The sequence below is a fragment of the Thalassophryne amazonica genome, chromosome 1 (assembly GCF_902500255.1).
Source record: "Thalassophryne amazonica chromosome 1, fThaAma1.1, whole genome shotgun sequence".
Lineage (NCBI taxonomy): Eukaryota > Metazoa > Chordata > Actinopteri > Batrachoidiformes > Batrachoididae > Thalassophryne > Thalassophryne amazonica.
Genome location: NC_047103.1, coordinates 174,807,446 through 174,830,157, shown reverse-complemented (window position 1 = coordinate 174,830,157; position 22,712 = coordinate 174,807,446). Strand labels below are relative to the sequence as shown.

Below are 22,712 nucleotides of genomic sequence, written 5' to 3'. Positions count from 1 at the left end.
TCACAGAGAATGACCACGCGAGGAGACACTGAATTTCTTTCCTGATCAGGAGGGAGAGTCGGCGAGCATGACCATCATCACTGCTCGTCAGACAGCTCTAAAGGCCCCGCCCACTCACCTCCTGTATTTATTGAAACAAAGTTGCATACAGACATATGGAGAAGACAATATACAAAACACAGCAGCGCCACATCGTCTATTCTCACATCGATGTGAAAATTGTTATGGCTCTCCACCTCCAGTCTCACGGTCTGTTCTCAGACAGATTTATAGTAGTGTTCAGAATAATAGTCATGCTATGTGACTAAAAAGATTAATCCAGGTTTTGAGTATATTTCTTATTGTTACATGGGAAACAAGGTACCAGTAGATTCAGTAGATTCTCACAAATCCAACAAGACCAAGCATTCATGATATGCACACTCTTAAGGCTATGAAATTGGGCTATTAGTAAAAAAAAGTAGAAAAGGGGGTGTTCACAATAATAGTAGCATCTGCTGTTGACGCTACAAACTCAAAACTATTATGTTCAAACTGCTTTTTTATCAATCCTGTGAATCACTAAACTAGTATTTAGTTGTATAACCACAGTTTTTCATGATTTCTTCACATCTGCGAGGCATTAATTTAGTTGGTTTGGAACCAAGATTTTGCTTGTTTACTAGTGTGTTTGGGGTCATTGTCTTGTTGAAACACCCATTTCAAGGGCATGACCTCTTCAGCATAAGGCAACATGACCTCTTCAAGTATTTTGACATATCCAAACTGATCCATGATACCTGGTATGCGATATATAGGCCCAACACCATAGTAGGAGAAACATGCCCATATCATGATGCTTGCACCACCATGCTTCACTGTCTTCACTGTGAACTGTGGCTTGAATTCAGAGTTTGGGCATTGTCTCACAAACTGTCTGCGGCCCTTGGACCCAAAAAGAACAATTTTACTCTCATCAGTCCACAAAATATTCCTCCGTTTCTCTTTAGGCCAGTTGATGTGTTCTTTGGCAAATTGTAACCTCTTCTGCACATGTCTTTTATTTAACAGAGGGACTTTGCGGGGGATTCTTGCAAATAAATTAGCTTCACACAGGCGTCTTCTAACTGTCACAGCACTTACAGGTAACTCCAGACTGTCTTTGATCATCCTGGAGCTGATCAATGGGTGAGCCTTTGCCATTCTGGTTATTCTTCTATCCATTTTGATGGTTGTTTTCCGTTTTCTTCCACACGTCTGTTTTTTTTGTCCATTTTAAAGTATTGGAGATCATTGTAGATGAACAGCCTATACTTTTTTGCACCTGCGTATACGTTTTCCCCTCTCCAATCAACTTTTTAATGAAACTATGCTGTTCTTCTGAACAATGTCTTGAACGTCCCATTTTCCTCAGGCTTTCAAAGAGAAAAGCATGTTCAACAGGTGCTGGCTTCATCCTTAAATAGGGGACACCTGATTCACACCTGTTTGTTCCACAAAACTGATGAACTCACTGACTGAATGCCACACTACTATTATTGTGAACACCCCTTTTCTACTTTTTTTTTTTTTTTATTAATAGCCCAATTTCATAGCCTTGAGTGTGCATATCATGAATGCTTGGTCTTGTTGGATTTGTGAGAATCTACTGGTACCTTGTTTCCCATGTAACAATAAGAAATATACTCAAAACCTGGATTAATCTTTTTACTCACACAGCACTACTATTATTCTGAACACTACTGTAAGTCTTCTCATAACATGAAGAAAACAGCATCAACCCTGAGCTGGTGTACAGGTCACATTGCTCTCTGCTCAAGGCTGAACTGTTAATTAAAATGTACATCTGTGCTTAGTGAAAACAAGGCCTACACTCTCACACTTCTCATGCAAGCAAAAGGTAATTTCACAGTGTGAGCAGTTAAGTGATTAACTAGAAAAGTAATATTGAGTGAAATTCTCATGCACGCACGCACGCACGCACACACACACACACATATATATATATATATATATATATATATATATATATATATGAAAGACAGGATCAAAGACAATTGATAAATATCTTGAAAATTCTCTATCAGTCTCCTTCAAGATTGCACTGCTGACCTACAAGTGCATTAACGGGCTCACACCAGTGTACCTTCAAGATCTGATTGCAGTTCACAAACCACCGTGACAACTACGCTCCAGCAGCCAACTCAACCTCAAGGTCCCCAGGTATAGGACCCGGGTTGGGACTCCTGCCTTCACGTGGGCAGCCCCACAAGTGTGGAACTCTATCCCTAGTCATATCAAACTACTTGATTTGGACAGTTTTAAAAGACAATTGAAATCACATTATTTTAAGCAAGTATTCTGAGTCCATTTTAGTACTGTTATTTTTCTTTTGCATTTTTATTTGTTTTTTATTTATAGTCAGATTATTTTATTTTGTTATGTTTTAATCTTTTAAAGATTGTAAGTGCCCTGAGATTGTTATATTTTTGCATTAAATAAATAAACTGTTAAACTGTTATCATTACATACTTCAAAATTCTATTTATTTTTATAGCGCCTAATCAACAAAATCACTCCAAGTTGCTTCACAGGGGTAAGGTCTAACCTTATCAACCCCTTGGGCAAACATAGTATTATTACTAGTACTACTACTAGTATTTAGTAACTTTTTTACCATTTTATATGCAGTACTGTATTAGACAATAAATTTTTACAAGATTAAAGAATTTTTGTCCAAAGTACTTGGTATCTTACACACAGTCTAAATAAAATGCTGTGATTAATGTTCAGGAAAACCTTAACTAACGTCATTGACATTGTTGATATCACGGAGCAGGTGATGAGAGAACCCGCACGGCCTATGATTAATGTGGGGAAATTAAAGACCACCATGGTGATAGTGCAGTTTATGTGGCAGGGAGGGAAATTCTTCAGGCTGAGAGTGGAGCTTGTTTCCACAGACGTGTCCATAAAGAGCACAGAGGGAAATGCTTTGCAAATATAATACCCATGACCCCACTGGATGACATTAAGCTTGATGGCCCACTGGCTGTTCCTGCAACATGAAATATTTTGTCTCTACTACCTACAACCTGTGTGGAACTTCTTAAACCTAAACCTTATTTTAGGCATCTTCTATATACTACTCCAGAACCACCCCCAAATCCCAATAGTCCAATTGTCAACCCCACTGAGGTCCTCAGTTTGGGTCTCATTAACATAAGATCACTGTACTCAAAATCACTGTTGATTAATGATCTAATTATGGATCACCAGTTAGATATGATTGGTTCATGTGAAACCTCGCTGAAACCTACTGCTGTCCTACCCTTAAATGAAGACTGCTCATCGGCGCACACAGGCGGCACGGTGGATTAGTGGTCAGCACTGGTGCCTCACAGCAAGAAGGTTGTGGGATCGATTCCCGGCCTTTCTGTGTGGCGTTTGCAAGCTCTGGTTCCCACAATCAAAAACATGCTTATTTAGGGCTGAGAGGCAGACTGCTATAGGCTAGTGACTAGACAATAGCTCTAATTAGCAACTATTGTGCTCTAGTTAGCACTCTCCTAATGACAGGGCAGGAGGGGTCTGGTTAGGTTTAAAACTCCAGCTTTAGTTGGCTTCTGTTTATTCGTCTCTACAAGAGTCAGACAGAAATCAGACTTTCAGAGCAAGAATTTTAGCTGAGGAAGCTTCTGCAATTTGAAGCGAAACGTCCTCGCGTCAAGCAACCCAGTCCAGTCGAAGATTCAAGCTTCTCTACTATGGAAACCACCTGGACAACTGAGAGCCTACACAGAAACATTGTCCAACTGTAATTAGGATTGGTTAAATGCAGAGGACAAGTTTTGTTGTCCTCTGCAAAACTCCTCCACTTGACTTTTGTTGTGCCTCAAGTGGAGGAGTTTAAGTATCTCGGGGTCTTGCTCACGAGTGAGGGACGGATGGAGCGTGAGATCGATAGACGGATCGGTGCAGCATCTGCAGTGATGCGGTCGTTGTATCGGACCGTCGTGGTGAAGAGGGAGCTGAGTAGGGGGGCAAAGCTATCGATTTACCGATCGATCTACGTTCCGATGCTCACCTATGGTCATGAGATTTGGCTCATGACTGAAAGAACGAGATCGCAGGTACAAGCGGCCGAGATGAGTTTCCTCCGCAGGGTGGCTGGGCGCTCCCTTAGAGATAGGGTGAGGAGCTCGGTCACTCGGGAGGAGCTCGGAGTCGAGCCGCTGCTCCTCCACATCGAAAGGAGTCAGTTGAGGTGGCTCGGGCATCTTTTCCGGATGCCCCCTGGACGCCTCGCTGGAGAGGTGTTCCGGGCACGTCCCACTGGGAGGAGGTCCCGGGGAAGACCCAGGACACGCTGGAGGGACTACATCTCTCGGCTGGCTTGGGAACGCCTTGGCGTTCCCCCGGAGGAGCTGGAGGAGGTGTGTGTGGATCGGGAGGTCTGGACGGCTTTGCTTGAGCTGCTGCCCCCGCGACCTGACTCCGAATAAAGCGGAAGAAAATGGATGAATGGATGGAAGTTTTGTTGTATGTATATATGTGCAATTACTGGCCTGCCTGCAGTCCAGACCTGTCGCCCGTTGAAAATGTGTGGCGCATTATGAAGCACAAAATACGACAACGGAGACCCCGGACTGTTGAACAACTGAAGTCGTACATCAAGCAAGAATGGAAAAGAATTCCACCTACAAAGCTTCAACAATTAGTGTCCTCAGTTCCCAAACGCTTATTGAGTGTTGTTAGAAGGAAAGGTGATGTAACACCGTGGGAAACATACTACTGTCGCAGCTTTATGGAAACCTGTTGCAAGCATCAATTTCAAAATGAGCAAATATTTGCACAAAAACAAAGTTTATCAGTTTGAACATTAAATATCTTGTCTTTGTGGTGTATTCAATTGAATATAGGTTGAAGAGGATTTGAAAATCATTGGATTCTATTTTTATTTACATTTTACACAACATCCCAACTTCAGTGGAATTGGGGTTGTATAACTCTTTTGAACATCTGACTCTCCGCTCTGCCCAGGATACTATGTATAGCCAAGGTCAGGAGAATAAAAATCACCCATGCTATTTTGTCACAGTATATAGGCCCCCGGGCCCATATTGTGATTTCATAGATGAATTTGGAGAGTTTATCTCATTCTGATTGTTGGTGACTTCAACATTCATATAAATAAGCCTTCTGACCCCCTCTGCAAATCAGTCATGGACATCGTGGATATATTAGGATTTCATTATTGCATTCAAGGTTCGACACACATTAGTGGAAATACCCTGGATTTGGTCCTCATTCATGGTATTGCTGTCACAAATATTGACATCATGCCTCTTGCGTCAGTGGTCTCTGATCACTCACTTAAGTTTACAGACTCGTTGCCATGTTTACTGGAACAAGAACCTTATTTATCATTGCGGTGAAACATCAAGTCTTCAACTACAATTGAACTCGGAGCTAGAATATCTATCTTAGCTTCACTTTCAGAATATGACCATTCAGTAGACAGTTTAGAGTAGGTGATGGTCTAGTGGTTAAGTGTTGGGCTTGAGACCAGAGGATCCTTGCTTCAAATCCCAGCCCGACCAGAAAATCACGAAGGGCCCTTGGGCAAGGTCCTTAATTCCCTACTTGCTTCCAGTGTGTAGTCAGCACCTTGTATGGCAGCACCCTGAAATTGGGGTGAATGTGAGGCATTATTGTAAAGTGCTTTGAGCATCTGATACAGGTAGAAAAGCGCCATAAAAATGCAGTCCATTTATCATTTGTGTACAGCTTAAACTCAGCGCTCACAGCCACACTTGACATGATCGCTCCACCTATGTTAAAACCACCCCCCCCCCCCAAAAAAAAAACAGTCACCTTGGTTCAGTGATTGAAGCATAAAGCAAGAGGTCTAGAACGGAAATGGCCTTGTTCAAAATTAGAAGTATTCCACCTTGTGTGGCGTGATGCTATCTTAGACTATAATCACGCATTATTGGCTACAAAGTGGACCTACTACTCTGATTTGATCAACAAAAACAAGCATAACTCAAAGTTCCTGTACGACATGGTGGCAACACTTATTCATGGACAACCACCTGTAGTTCGCTCTCCTTTTACAGCACAAGATTTCTTAGATTACTTTAAGAAGAAAATAGAAGACATTAGGTTAAACATATCCCAGCATGCCTTAACCCAGCCACTACACCCTCCCTTTTTTTTCAAGATGGTGCTGTTGAAGCAGCTGCCTGTTATTTCAGCTCTCCCCCCTCTTTTCCTACTTTTGCTATTTTTTAATATTTTTAATGGTGCTTATTTGTCTTTTTTTTGCAGTGGGTGGTACCCTGTGCAAGTATGCACATGGGAAACCCACTTTTGTTACTCTTTTGATTATTTTCATGATGCTCTCTGAACTTTTTGAGGCAGCGCGGAGAAATCCCTTTGTTTCCTTTGTTTCCTCTGGATGTCCCATTGTTTATAGCCGGGATCAGCTGCTTGGAATAAGAGAGTCAATGCACAGTGGGCCGGGTCCCCACTATGCTGAGCACCCGGACGTACCTGCAGACATTCGGAAGAAACGTAGGGGCTGCAGGGGCGGCCGGACAAAGCGGAGAAGGACTTATATTCCGTCTGTGGTCACAGGGAATGTAAGGTCTCTCCGCAACAAGACCGAGGAGCTAGCAGCGCTAACCCGTTTCCAGAGGCTGTGTAAAAACTGCAGTTTCATGTTTCACGGAGACGTGGTTGGATGAACATGTACTGGACTCTAACATTTTCGACTTCACACTCATCCACGCTGACAGGACGCTGGCGGAGAGCGGAAGTGGGGGCTCGCCATTTATGTGAGCGAGAAAATGGTGCATATATCATATTCACGTGAAGGATCAGATCTTCTCCTCGGATGTGGAGCTACCTGCGGTGAGCATGAGGCCGTATTATCTCCCATGTGAGTTTGGAAGTGTGATTATGCTCTGCGCGTATATTCCTCCCTCTGCAGACGCCACCGCTGCCTGTGAGCGGATTCACAGCACAGTCACGCGGCTGCAGCCGCAACACCCCCGCGCCCTCCTCCTCATCACCGGGGACTTTAATCACGCCTCCCTCTCCGCCAACCTCCCCACATTCTTCCAGTACGTCACTTGTAAAACCAGGGACAATAGAATATTGGACCTTTTTTACACTAATGTGGAGGACGCTTACACCTCCACCTCTGGACTGAAGAGGCCACTGAGAGGCTGAGGGACTGTTTCAGAACCACAGACTGGAGCATGTTTCAAACCTCTTATGGTGAAGACATCAACGGCCTGACCCAGTGTATCACTGACTACGTTAACTTCTGTGTGGAGAGCACTGTGCCCACCCGGAGGGTACGGCGCTTCCCCAACAACCACCCCTGGGTGACCCCCGAGCTGAAGGCCCTGATGAACCAAAAGAAGAGGGCCTTCAACTCGGGAGACAGAGAGGAGCAGCATAGAGTCCAACAGGAGCTCCAGTGGAAGATCTGTGCAGCCAAGAAGGTGTATGGAGAGAAGATGGAGGAGCAGCTGGCCCGGAACAATGTCAGAGACGTGTGGAGATGCCTCAAGACCGCCTCCGGATTTGGGCAGGGTGCCAGCAGGACTGCAGATGGGGATTCTTGGTTTGCACAGGAGGTAAATGGCTACTTTAACCGTTTTGGCTCCTCCATGCCTGCACCCCTGCCTGCTCCCGGCCCTCCACGTCTCCAGCAGCCAGCCCTCCAGTCCCTCTGACTCACCACCTTCTACCCCCTGGTCACCTTCACTGCACCCCGGACCTCGTTCCCCCCCCGCCCCTCCCCACGACTGTATTCAGCTCCAGCCCACCTCAGCTCACACCCCAGCTCCCTCCCCCCTCACTGTAACTCCAACCGAGGTGAGAGGCCAGCTCCTGCGGCTGAAGCAGAGGAAAGCAACAGGACCTGATGGGATCTCCCCGAGGCTGCAGAGGACCTGTGCAGATGAGCTCTGTGAGGTCCTCAGCCACATCTTAAAAATGAGCCTCAGCCTGGGGGTGGTCCCCACCCTGTCGAAGACCTCCTGTGTGGTCTCGGTTCCCAAAACACTGCACGCCAAGGAACCGGCCCACTACAGACCAATTGCCCCGACCTCCCACCTCATGAAGACCATGGAACGGCTCATCCTGTCTCGCCTCCGCATCGTGGTGAGCGACACCCTGGACACACTGCATTTCACCTACAGGCCCAACATCAAGGTAGATGACGCTGTCATTTACCTACTGCAACGAGTGCTCATCCACCTGGAGACCGGCGGGAGCGATGTGAGAGTCATGTTCTTTGATTACTCCAGCGCATTTAACACTATCAGACCGGCATTGCTGAGGGGGAAACTGGAGGAGGCAGGAGTGGATGGACACCTCGCTGCCTGGACCATCGACTACCTCACTGACCACCTGCAGTACGTGCAGCTGCGCGTTTGTCAGTCTGAGGTGGTAAGGTGCAGCACCGGGGCCCCCCAGGGCACCATCCTCTTGCCTTTTTTCTTCACCCTCTACACCTCGGACTTCACCTACAACATGGACAGCTGCCATCTCCAGAAGTTCTCGGACTCCGTCATTGTGGGTCACGTGTCTGAGGGGAACGAGCTGGAGTACCGGTCAGTCATCAGACGTTGTGGACTGGTGTGAGCGCAACCACTTGTGTCTCAACACCAGTAAGACAAAGGAGATGGTGATCGACTTCAGGAGGAAACCACCACCTCATCCACCGGTGAACATCCAGAGGGAAGACATAAAGACTGTAGACAGTCTCAGATACCTGGGTGTTCACCTCAACAGCAAACTGGACTAGACTCACAACACCGACGCCCTGTACAAAAAAGGCCAGAGTCGCCTCCACCTCCTGAGGAGACTGAGATCCTTTGGAGTGAGCAGGTCTCTACTTAAGACCTTCTACAACTCTGTCGTAGCCTCAGGTCTCCTCTATGCTGTTGTCTGTTGGGCCCCGGGCAGCACAGAGTGGGAGAGAAAGAGACTGAACAAGCTGGTCAGGAAGTCCAGCTCTGTCCTGGGCTGTCCTCTGGAGTCTCTGGAGGAGGTGGCTGAGAGGAGGGTGTTAACCAATTTCAAATCCATCATGAACAACTCCTCTCACCCTCTGCACTGGACTGTAGTGGAGCTGAGCAGCTTGTTCAGTGACAGACTAAGGCACCCTCAGTGCAAGAAGGAACGATATCGCAGGTCGTTCCTCTCTGCTGCTGTCAGACTGTACAGTAACACTGTGAAATAACCACATGCAATAATATGTCCACAAATCACATGCAATAACAACTCGTTCACAAATCCCAGCAGTAATGTCACCTTATCACATCTAAACTCTATTTCACATATTGTAAAGAAGATGCTCCTATCTCCTTTTCAATCCCAATCATGTTTATATATATGCATATGTATATTTGTATGTGTATAGGTATGTGTGTGCATATGGGTATGCGTGTACGGGTGTATGTATATACAGTGAGGAAAATAAGTATTTGAACACCCTGTGATTTTGCAAGTTCTCCCACTTAGAAATCATGGAGGGGTCTGAAATTTTCATCTTAGGTGCATGTCCACTGTCAGAGACATAATCTAAAAAAAAAAAAAAAAAAATCCGGAAATCACAAGTATGATTTTTTTTTTTAATGATTTATTTGTATGTTACTGCTGCAAATAAGTATTTGACCCCCTAACAACCAGCAAGAATTCTGGCTCACACAGACCTGTTAATTTTTCTTTAAGAAGCCCTCTTATTCTGCACTCTTTAGCTGTATTAATTGCACCTGTTTGAACTTGTTACCTGTATAAAATACACCTGTTCACACATTCAATCAATCACACTTCAACCTGTCCACCATAGCCAAGACCAAAGAGCTGTCTAAGGACACCAGGGACAAAACTGTAAGATTTGGAGAAGATCTGTATGGAGGAGTGGACCAAAATCCCTGCTGCAGTGTGTGAAAACCTGGTGAAAAACTACAGGAAACATTTGACCTCTGTAATTGCAAACAAAGGCTACTGTACCAAATATTAACATTGATTTTCACAGGTGTTCAAATACTTATTTGCAGCATAATCGTAACAGTTGTTGTCTTCTACCAAGCTGCTTGCCTGTTGTCCTGTAGTCCATCCCAGCCTTGTGCAGGTCTACAGTTTTGTCCCTGGTGTCCTTAGACAGCTCTTTGGTCTTGGCTATGGTGGACAGGTTGGAGTGTGATTGATTGAGTGTGTGAACAGGTGTCTTTTATACAGGTAACAAGTTCAAACAGGTGCAATTAATACAGGTAAAGAGTGCAGAATAAGAGGGCATCTTAAAGAAAAATTAACAGGTCTGTGAGAGACAGAATTCTTGCTGGTTGCTAGGGGGTCAAATATGTATTTGCAGCAGTATCATACAAATAAATTATAAAAAATCATACATTGTGATTTCCTGATTTTTTTTTGTTGTTGTTTTTTTTTAGATTATGTCTCTCACAGCGGACATGCACCTAAGATGAAAATTTCAGACCCCTCCATGATTTCTAAGTGGGAGAACTTGCAAAATCGCAGGGTGTTCAAATACGTATTTTCCTCACTGGTATGCGTGTATGGGTGTATGTGTGTGTATATATATATTCTATTTCTACCTCATTTCTTATGTCTTGTACTGTTACAAGTATTATTTTTATTATTGCTTATCCTTGTGCACACTGTTCGATGAACATTTTCCTTTACTTGCACCCACCTTGTGTGTTATCTTAAGAGCTGACGTAACGTGAATTTCTCCTCTGTGAGCTCAATAAAGTTTATCTATCTATGCTATTGAGGTGGGCGCCATTACTGAAGTATTACCTAGATTTACAGAATTTGACAGTATCTCACTAGGCGTGCTGACAAAACTCGTAACGTCTACAAAAAGCACAACCTGCTTATTCAATCTGATCCCAACTAAAGGAGCTGTGGCCCACTCTTGGGCCGACTGTGCTGGAAATTATGGTTTCACGACAGCTTGTGGACCACCTTACTGAGAATAATCTCTTTGAGCCACTGCAGTCTGCTTTTAGAAAATATCATTCCACAGAGACGGTTCTCACTAAAGTGGTGAATGGTCTTCTGCATGCAATGGATTCAGACACCACTATGATTCTGGTGCTGTTAGATCTCAGTGCTGCATTTGATACAGTGGATCATCATATTCTGCTTGATAGGGTTGAGAATCATTTTGAGATTACTGGGAGTGCCCTTCTGTTGTTAACGTCATACTTGACCAGTCGTGCTCACTGTGTTTTGTACAGTAACACTACCTCTAACCTTAGTGACATGAAATTTGGGGTTCCACAGGGGTCTGTCTTGGGCCCCCTGCTTTTCTCCCTTTATATAGCACCCCTTGGGCACATATTGCAGCGTTTTGGGGTTACCTTTCACTGCTATGCTGAAGATACTCAGTTATACATGCCGATAACTGCTGGTAACCTTGTTCACATAAAGTCCTTAGAAGATTGCCTTGCATCAGTGAGAAGTTGGATGTCTAGCAATTTCTTACTTTTAAACTCTAAGCCTGAATTGATGGTTCTTGGTCCAATGAGACATCGGCATCAATTTGACCAGCTCATGCTTAGCCTAGGCTCGTGTGTGTCATACATCACACTGACAAAATGAGGAACCTTGGGGTAATTTTTTATCCTACGTTGTCCTTTGACCTCCACATTAGAGATATTACGAGGACTGCTTTCTTCCAACTGCGAAATATAGTGAAGATTCGTCCCATCCTGTCTTTTGCTGATGCTGAGACCCTGATCCATGCGTTCATCTCTTCTAGATTGGACTACTGCAATGTTCTATTTTCTGGTTTACCGCAGTCCAGCATGAGGGCTCTCTGATTGGTTCAAAATGATGATGCCAGACCTTTGACACAAAGCAGAAAGTTTGACCACATTACACCCATTTTGGCGTCTCTTCACTGGCTTCCTGTCCCAGTAAGATCAGATTTTAAGGTTCTGCTGATAACCTATAAAATTGTTCACAGACTAGCACCTTCCTACTTAGCTGACCTAATTAAACCCCACCGTACCGTTCTCTGGGTGCAGGACTACTTTGTGTCCCTTGGTAAATAAAAAGTCTGTAGGTCACAGAGCTTTCTATTATCATGCCCCTATTCTGTGGCATGATCTTCCTATGGAGATAAAATAGCCTGATACTGTAGAGACTTTCAAGTCCAGACTTAAGACACATTTCTTCTCCCTTTTGTATGGCCTAGCATACTGGCATAGTATGGTACTATGCTTCCTTTCCAGTTTAAATTAATGTTATTAGTAATGGAACAGGTCTTGGCCTGAACTTTATCTAAATTCTGGGTCTGTTAGTGAAGCTTCGGGCTAGCGACTGGCGATCACCTTAGTTTTTTCTCTGTTTTCCTGTTGATTTACTGCTTATGAATGATATGTTTGGTGTAGTTTTTGTAGAGACTGATTCTGCTCTTTTTCTGTCTGTCCGAGATACAAATAGCGAGATGGCTACTGAAGACAGGGTGCCTGACTGACAGACTGCACACTGCACTCTGTTTGGAATGGATGTTGCTGCAGGAACAGGTCCACTGACAGAATGAAGATTGCTGGATGACCCCTGCCTGTGGTGCAAAGACCTCCATGGACTTCTTGAATCCATATTCTTTTGTTCTTACGTCATGTTTTGATTTCCTGTTTCTTCAGCTTAGTAAAAGTTTGTAAAAACCTTGTAACTGTTAGAATGACTTAAGCAGTGGGTTACCCGTCTGAGTCTGGTCTGCCTGAGGATTCTTCCTCAATATCGTCAGACCGAGTTTCTCCATCATTATACGTACATACAACAAAATGTGTCCTCTGCATCTAACCTTCCTAATTACAGTGAGGCACAATCCAACCACTAGGGGCAGTGTGCAGCTACAGTCCGCGCCTGGGGACCGACTCCAGATGTAGAGACGCTGCCTTGCTCAGGGGCAGAGAAAGGAGCAGACCCTAAATAAGCAGGTTTTGATTGTGGGAGGAAAGTGGAGGAAACCCAAGCAGACACAGGGAGAACATGAAAACTCCACACAGAAAGGGCAGGAAGTGATCCCATGACCTTCTTGTTGTGGGGCACCAGTGCTAACCACTAATCCACTGTGCCGCCTCTTACCACTGTTGCCTGTGTGCTTGCTCTTGAGTCTAGGGGTCGGTCAGGTTTTGTGTGAAGCGCTTTGTTGTGATTTGCCGCTATATAAATATGAATGTAATAAATTGAATTGATATTCTACTTGGTTTGTGGTGTGATGTAGAAACTGATGTTTTTTTTTTCTTCACTTTAATGGAGTGTGTCATTTGTACTTTTTATTGTCAGTGTACACAGTGGTGAATTTTCTGAAGAATGAGATGAACAGAGGAGATTTCTTCATGACTCTGAGGAACCAGCCAGTCGCCCTCAGCCTCTACAGACAGGTACACTCATCACCTCCATCACTGCCCTCTGCACTCACCAGCTACATCACTGAGGTTGATTTTTCTTCCTTTGTACACGTGGTGGCCGAGTTGCTGAACAGCTGCAGTCACCAGCTACATCACTGAGGTTGATTTTTCTTCCTGTTTCACACCAGAGGCCTTTGTACACGTGGTGGCTGAGTTGCTGAACAGCTGCAACTGACACATTTCTGTTAAAGCCACTTCAGTCTTTCCCCATCATTTGCTCTGATTATGACTTTTCCCCACACACTCTATCATCTGTGAAGTAACTGGGTTTTGGAAGTGATTTTACAGGCTGTTTGGCTTGTCTTTATTTTTTTGTCTTTATCATAAGTGGTGCATGCAGCTGGTCTCACAGCCATCATCTGACAGCACATGTTCATACAGCCATGTTCATGTTCTATAAACTTACATAAGTGCATACAGTCTCCATCTGAACCGTAGTCAAACCCGGATGCCAGCAGCATACCGGCATGCTGGCAGCTGGATTCCCTCATTCGGAAACTGTGTTTTTCAGCTCTCACAAGGTGGACAATGGGACAGTTCACAGGAGTCAAACAATGTAGACTCAAACAAGAAAAGAAAGTCAAGAATCAGACTGTTATTGGCCTGTCGGAGCTCCAGTTTTATTAACGATTGTTCAAGCCGAATCAGCAGAGTTGTTGGATCTCACAGAGTGGACAACCGGACAGTCCACATGTGAGAACAGGATTCAAACAATTTCAGACTGTTTTCAGCCTGTTGAAGGCTGTTTCAGTGACTATCACTAAAGCTGAACCAGCGTTTTGTGAATGAACGCCGGTAAACGCGCAAACTTCCGCATTTGTGACGAAACAATGAAAATCATTAAAGCAAGTTCCTTTGGTATGAAATGTATTTACCATGTGTTTTCCCTGCATGTCTCGCTAAGCGGAGGAACAACAAACTCACTTGTGCGCTGTGGATGTGCATGATTTTCCTTGCCGCCATTCAAAAAAACAAAACGGTGCACAAAGCAACTCACCTTTGCTGTGATGATCTGAGACACGTCTTATGATGATCTTGTTCATGGACCCACAACAAAGTATTTGTATGCCTGACAAAACAGTTGTAGATGTCCGGTATTCACATGCCAGCAATTGTGAAAACATCCACAAAAAACCAGGTCCTGCAGGTCAGTCCACACAAAGTTAATCATGTACTGATTCTTTGCTGACTTCCCCACAAAAAAGGATTTTGCTCTTAGGTTGTGGAATTTTGGAACATTTGGCTGCTCTAAACAGTTTCCCATCTAGCATGAGGGCGAACCGTCTCGGGGCGTGGCTTGATTACGTCAGTTCACACCGTCTGTCGTGATCAGCATGTCTGTCAGTTTTCGCTTGTGAGCGTGACATCTCAAGAGCCAGTTGACCACTTTCATTTGTATTTAGCATAGGGGTGTATTTGGGTGATCTCCCAACACTTTGTATTACTGATTTGTGGGGGTGATGTGTCATCTCCTGACTACTCCTGTTTACATCGTTAGAAATTAGATGCTGTGGGCCATAGAGCTCTTTATAAGTGAAGATCATCAAATTCACTTGTAACTGGATAGCAGTTGTGTAACTCTTTCATTTATTTATTGTTTCCTCAGTCACTGAAATGGTTTTTATCATTTCACATATTTTTGCTGTGAAGCATAGTAATGTCAGTGGTACAAATTTTTACCAACTGGCCATCCTGCCTCTTCAAATATTAAGACAAAGTACGTACAATAAACTGCAAACCAAAGGATGCCCACCCTTCCCTTTCCCCTCCCTCTAAGTGCCACCTAGAGGTGATAAAGCCTCCTGCTTGAGCGACAAATCTTAACTGTCCATCTTTTCCATGAATGAGGTCATTGATTTCCAAGTCCTCCAGGTTGTTGTTATGTATCAAATCGTTTCCACGGGGAGGGTATCAGTCAATGTTGTCATCCAAACTTTAAAAATTGGTACATCCTTATTTTTCCAGAGCAAAAGGTTGAGTTTCTTACACAAAGGAGGCCATAGGACAGGAGATGGTGCTGCGAGTTCAGTAGGTTTTTAGATTGTTCTGATGCCCCCAGTACAACCGGAATTGGATCAATTCAATTTATTTTCATTTATATAGCGCAAAATCACAACAAACTTGCCTCAAGGTGCTTCACACAATTAAGGTCTAACCTTATCAACCCCCAGAGCAGCAGTGGTAAGAAAAAACTCCCTCTGAGGAAGAAACCTCAAGCAGACCAGACTCAAAGGGGTGACCCTCTGCTTGGGCCATGCTACAGACATAAATTACAGAACAAACATACAGGAAATGTTGCCGGCACACAGGACAGGAGGGTTTCAGAAACAGACACCACACCCATCTCTGGATGGAGCTGCACAGAGAGAAAAAAACAGAATCAGGCATCAGAAAGACAAGAAATACAGTATAATTTGTCAGCATTAAGCAACAAGAGAAACAGGACAAATACTAAGGTGATCGCAGGCCAGTAGAAAGGGAATATTCTGACTGAGAATTCTGCAGTTTGGGACATACTGTAAAACTTTGGAGTAAGTCTGCATCTGTTTGGCTACATTTCTCACACAATGATGACACAGCTTGGAAAATTTTGTGTAACTTTAGCCCTGAATAATGCAACCTGTGCAAAATTTTAAACTGAACCAGACAGTGTCTGGCATTAAGGGAACACATATTATCAAATTTTAGACCCCTGTCCCAGATGTCCTCAGATATTACCATCCCTAGTTCTTTTCTGTCCATTTTTATACCATCCATGTTCACTTGTCCATGCTCTTGCAACATATCATATATAAATTAGACTTTATGTTCTTCTACAAGACATTCCCAGAGACAATGGTCCAGCTTATTAGGTAATGCTGTTTCAAAATAGCCAAGATGAGTCCTCACAAAGTGTCTCACCTGGAGGTATTTAAAGAAATCTGTCTTTGACAGTCCATATTTCTCTTGAAGATGCTGAAATTAGGCAAATACATCCTGAACATACAGAGTCCAGATCCCCAGTATAGTCCCAACTCTCTCCACTGATCAAAGGCTCCATCCATAGTTGAAGGAATAAATGATGGATTTGCCAATAATGGCGGTGTAAAGGAAAAGCTCTAAGCTTAAAATGTTTTGCTATTTGTTCCCAGATTGGAATAGTACTCTAAATAATCAGATTGAAATTGTACCATGATTTTTTTGAGAGGAATGGGAGACATGAAAATAGCCCCAGTTGGATATGGAAGGCAGTTCTTCCCCTCCATGTCCAGCCAGGCAGCGAGCACAGCTGTCTCATCCAGCCAGCAGGAGACACATCGAATGTTTGCTGCCCAATCATAATACACAGGGATCACTTGCATTGTGAGAGAGCGTCAGCTAGGACATTTTGGCCATGTGGCTTAGTTTTCGTGCATGATCCAGCACGCAGGCGCCTGAGTGTTGAGGACCCCAGTAGCTGGACAAGGTCAAGGGGATACCCATATTTCACCTGGCTGCAGCAGATAGAGGGTCGGTTTAGAGATGTTGGAATGGACCAGTTGTCTGCCTGGGTGGTTGCCATTCAGGACCTGGGGTGGTTCTGTGGTGGTGTGAATGCCATAAAGTGCAGTTTCTCCCAGATTTGACTTGTAACACATGAAGTTTAGAAGGACCGGCCCACCACTTGTCTTCGCTTTGCATAGATGCCCCATTTTAATCCTATGGATTTATAGTTACAGATAAATGGAAGAATTATACTCAAAAAATGTTTTAAAGAAGGTTTTGCTGAAATGGTTTTTAACCAAGGTCATCAAATATGGCCATTGGGTATTGTGTCCATCTGTCTCAGCACAAGTCCAGTCCTGTTACTGCCACAGTCTTCAAATTCAAAGGGAACATTCTTGGGACACAGAGTTTGGATAAGTTCAAAAATGGCTAACCTTGACCTATTTTAAGAGGCATTTTAAGAGGTGAAAAAGTCACATTCTGTTTCAATGTGTTCACTTTTGTTTGTGAGTGGCAGGCGTGACGGCCATTGAGGTAGAGCCGCACCATTGTCAGTGGCTGCTCTCTTCAAAACCGCTTCGTTTGTGTGTTTATATACATATTTCTCATATATTATGTAAAAGCTAGCGAGAAATAAACACTTCTAAAACTGAAAATGCTGTTTTTGGAACCTACCGACACCTCTGGAGTCATTTAAAGGACATTTTGCAGATGTTAGTGTGCATGCCAACTTCTGCTAACTTCCTCCAGAGTTAAGTTTGTCTCATTAATACTTGCAAATGCACAGAGAGCGGTCTACAAATATTCCTTGATTTGCACAACTTCTGCTCTTAAAACTTAAATAATGTTTTTGATTGATTGATAGCTCCTATTGTCTTACTTAAAAATTGTACGTAGGACAATAAGAGCTTAAGAATTAAATGAATGCAAATTGTAAAGAGCAATGCTCATACGGCCGAGGGTATTTTCGCATTGCCCTATATTCATCAAGTGTCACTCGGACGCAACACAATGTTGAATTAGATTTGACTTGATCAGAGACACAGAGCCTGTGCCAAGGATTAGTTTTACATTCGTAGCTCCGTTGTAACTAGGGTGGCCAGATGTCCTCCTTTTGCCACAAATTGAGGTGGTTTTCGGCATTGTTATTGACAGTCCGGCTTCAGTTTTGAATTTCGTGGTTTAAAAAAAATGTGCATTTCAAACACGCATTTCGAAACTGAAGCCGGACTGTCTATAACAATGCCGAAAACCACCTCAATTTGTGGCAAAAGGAGGACATCTGGCCACCCTAGTTGTAATACAGCTGTAGGAATATGAATGTGAAGGTTTTGGGTTTGGCTGGCAGCTTTTCATCATCAGCAGTGGAAAGTCATCCAAACTAAAAACAATCGAACCATTTCTCTATTAAAGAGGAGCAGAGAAGGAAAAAAGAAAAAAGATCCCAATCATCACCTAAATGTAATAAGTTCTTTTTCCGTGATAAGATTGGCCGTTCATTCAGGATTGCTTCCTGCAAACTACCTTTGTTTAGTTCACAATTTCTGAGTATAAAGTTTTATGACTTAAAATTCTGTAAAACCTGTAAAATTCTCTGTAACTGTGTGTGTGTGCCGTCAGTTCTGTAAGCTGCAGGAACAGGAAACGCTGAAGGATCTTTATAACCAAGATGATGACCACCAGGAACTCGCCAATTACTATGTGACAGCAAGTTACCGTGAAAAGGTAACGACACATAAACCTGTCAGTCGAGGATTTAAATATATCCTCAGCCTTCAGTTATATAGGTGGTTTTAAGTTGTCCTCATTTTGTCTAGTTTTATTTACTAGATGCCAGGATGTGACAGATTAGTTCTTAAAGTGTTTCTGAGTTAGTAGAGAAGCTTGAGTTTTCGACTGGACTGGGTTGCTTGATGCGAGAGTTGAAGATTCAAGCTTCTCTACTGTGGAAACCACCTGGACAACTGAGAGCCTTCACAGAAATATTTTTGAGTTAATTCTTCTGGATGTAGACAGATAAAGTTCAGCCAGACCTTTAACGGTTCCAGCTCAGTATGAAAACGACAAATAACTTGTTTTTCTTTTTCTGTCTGTAGATGCTGGAGACTCGTCTGTCTGTTCTGCAGAGTGCTGTGGACGAATACTACAAAGCCAAGAATGAATTCAATGCTAAGGTCAAGCTTGTTTTGTGTTTTTCCACTTTCAGTTCGATACAGTTGTGGTCAGAGGTTTACATACACTCATCATGGGCATGAATGTCACAGTAATTTTGGGCTTTTAATGATGTTTGAACTGTTCTTTTGACAGGATGGAATGACTGTACAGCAAACATCATTAATGACTAAAAAACAAGAACTGGGTGCACAAATTTGAAATTATTTTGGATCTTCTCTAATCCAGTGGAAAGCAAAGTACTATGTCTTTTGTTCTGATTTGAAAATGATCCAATCTGTTACTTAAAATCTGTGACTGATCCAAAAAGTGAGTTTAGTGAATCATGATAGCATCGTGGGCAGGGGTGGTACCCAAGTGGGTAGTGCACTTTCCTTCCATGCAGAAGGCCCACCCCTGCCGCATTTCTCCAAGTAATGTGGAGTTGCATCAGGAAGGGCATCCGGTGTAGAACTTGTGCCAGTTCAACATGCAGATCCACCTTGAATTTTCTGTGGTGACCTCCGAATGCAAAAACAGGGAGCAGCCGAGGGGACTTCCTAGTGAATCATGACTGTTTGTATTCATCTGTTTAAACAAAAACCAAGAAACTTTCAGTTTATGTCAGGGAATCTTTAATATTAGTTAAATATTGCAAGGGGTGTTGAAAAAGAAAGTGAAGGGGAAGACAATGTGTGGTTTGGGATCTTGTGAGAAGAGAATGTAGAAGAACCCATGAACCATTGAATGGTTCTGTAAATACTGTCACCTGAACTAAAAATAAAGGCATTTATTCCTGCTTTCAACAGATGTAAATACACCAAAATGTACCAAATCAAACCTGAATCTGAAACACTTTCTGTGAGAACCCCCGACCCTCCTAGCCCTAATGTGTGTTATCATTCATGCCACTTTCCACATGCAGAAACATGTACTCATTGGAGTTCACGTGTAACAAAGGCTGACTTGTCTTTCTTTCTGCCTTTTAATAGGCTACAGAAGATGAGATGCGTCTCCTTCGATTCCAGAGGAAGCTTGATGATGAAAAGGGCGCAGGGCTTTTGGGACTCTCTTTGCAGGTCTCTCAAAGGCTCAGAATTCTGAGAAGAGGTTTTTCAAGGGGTTGTGCTTGTGGGACTGGTTATCTGGGTTGTTACATTGGTGGGTTTCTGGAACTGTGTGTTGGTTCATGGGGCAGAGGTTCAGATGTAAAAATTAAGGGTTACTGGTTTCAGTATAAATCATGACAAAGATTTGTCACAGTTTGTATTACGGTTTCTAATTTGAATTATCATTAGAACTGGGGTTGATAAAACACATTCAGTCACCCACTGTCCAGTATCTACCCAGTTTAAGCCAGTATCGTATGGCGTCGGATCGTTGCCAAAACCACTCTTGCGTTAAAAAAAAAAAAAAAAAATGCTTTCGGGCGTCAATCAATCAAACAACTTTATTAATCCCACAAGAGGCCATTAAGTTTGAGCAGCCTGTAAAAACCACAATAACAGCATATAAAAACAATAAAACTAATAAAAACAGACTTAAGGAGGAGTTAAAATGGGTAGCCAGAATACATATTATATTATTTCACACGCACAGATATTAACTGCTCATGCACAAATTAGTTGTGTTTGAATATAAGTTTCCAATGCAGAAGGACCTGTTGGTGGAAATCTAAACGTTTCAGAGGAAGTTTTTTAAGGTCAAAATCACAGCTTAAGAGAAAATCCAGTCCACCTGATTTTTCAAAAGTCAGATGGGGAATGTAAGACCAAAAAGATGGTTGATTTTGTAAACAATATTTAAACCACACAATTTTCAGCATTCCATTCATAAAATCTAAGTCTACAGCGTTACCACCCTGTTCTTATAAGCAGGGCTGTGAAAACTCCACGGATCCGCGGATTTCATCATGGGGTGGGGGTGTTGTACTCTTTAATTGTGATCGTTACTGAGTTTTTAAAATGCTTATCGCAAAGCGTGCTTTTTTTACGACATCATGCAAGTTTTATAAGTCCGTGGACACTGATCTGTGTGTTACAGATACAAATCAGTTTCCTCGGATCCACGGAGTTTTGAGGAAAATAAATGCCACTCAAAGCCTGGCTGTTACGACAGTTGTCGTAAAGCGGGACTGGTTGGTTGCTGCGGTGACGCTGTGTGGCTCCCGTGCGAAGCTTAGCTAAATGTAGCATGTGGACATCGCAAACTTTTTGAACTTTCAAGTTTTTAAAAGAAGAATTTTGCAGCATGTCTGTGTCACGGAGCGAAGAGAAGACTGTTTGAAAAAGTCTAAGGACAAGAATCCGTGGACTCGTCGCTGGTTTCATCAACACACCTGAAAGATAAACGGGGAAAGACGAACTGGTAAGAATTTTTTTTTTCTCTGGAAAATAAACATTGTGCTGTTCAAACAGGATTTCAGAAAAGATTATGTGCCTTTTCTTTCATTAATCTAGACTTTCTTTCATTGAAAGAAAAAGACATTGTGGCTTTGAATGAATTTACAGGAATTTACACAAGAATATGTGGCTTTTTTACTATAAGGTATGTTATTGATATTCAGTGGTGGGCACACTTCCGATAATCCGATAACAGATAATTATCGAAGATAATGTTTTCTTTATCGGATTATCTTTTTAGATAACTTTAAAAACCATTATCGGACCAATTACCTTCCGATTAATCTTTGTCCGATAACTTTTAAACCAATAAACAAAATAAACAAAGCTGAACAGCGACAGGCATTTTTAAAATTAGTTTAGCACTCACCTGTTAAATGTTTTGTAACAGACACACAGCTATAACCTTTGCAAATAGAAGAGAGCCGCTTGTATAAAAAGCATCTCAATCATGTGCAGACAAAAGAGAAACAGCCCCAAAAGAAAAAAAAAAAAAATTTCCTTTAACACCATACCAAAAGGCTGCCGATATCACCTAAGTCATCCAGAGACATACGTTTTTAACTTATGGTTCAAATTTTAACCAAACAAATTTTGAACAAGTTATTTAAAATTACTGTCATGTCTGAGTTTTATTAAGTGAAAATATCAGATATATGTTTTAGTTTTAAAGTAATGTGCTAATTTTTAAGGTTTTGTGAGCACATCCTGTGACCCGCAATGCATTTTGGGTAGGATGATGTAATCTCAGTACATCACGACAGGACAAATGCATTTCAGACACACTCTGTTCAGGCTCCACGGACAACAGCATTAAACTCTAGTGCCTAAAACTCTCTTGAATATATTCTCTGCGTTTATAGATGTTGGTTTTATTTGCGTTTCTTAAATTCCACGCATTTTAAATGTAGCAGACAGGGATTACTGTATCTGGAATTTTGTTTTCAAGGCCTCTACTGCCATCTACTGGTCAGTAGTGTTCACTAAGCGTGTGGGAACCAGTAGATAGCAGTGTTCTATTTATTTTGACCCCGGTTATGTCAGATGATTGTCAAATCAACTTTTTGGCTTTGCAAATGGCTTTTTTTTGTGTGCAATGAATGTATACATCATACAAGTTTCACTTTTTTAATGGAATTACAACTTTATTTCTTTTTCAAATTCTCCCATTTTTTGCATCCAGCCTTATTTCCTTTAGAAATTTCCTTGACAAATATCAGTCTATTAGAACGTCAGGTTATGT

At 42.7% G+C, this 22,712-nt stretch overlaps 1 protein-coding gene across 1 annotated transcript in view; it reads left to right on the top strand.

Annotated features, from left to right (window-relative positions):
- vps16 (vacuolar protein sorting 16 homolog) overlaps nt 1-22,712 on the top strand; it is a 238,271-nt gene that overhangs the window by 129,213 nt on the left and 86,346 nt on the right. Inside the window, exons 17-20 of the mRNA XM_034179871.1 lie at nt 13,327-13,424; nt 18,537-18,641; nt 19,013-19,090; nt 20,060-20,146. Coding sequence (XP_034035762.1) covers nt 13,327-13,424; nt 18,537-18,641; nt 19,013-19,090; nt 20,060-20,146 — 368 coding nt within the window. The remainder of the gene's footprint in view (nt 1-13,326; nt 13,425-18,536; nt 18,642-19,012; nt 19,091-20,059; nt 20,147-22,712) is intronic.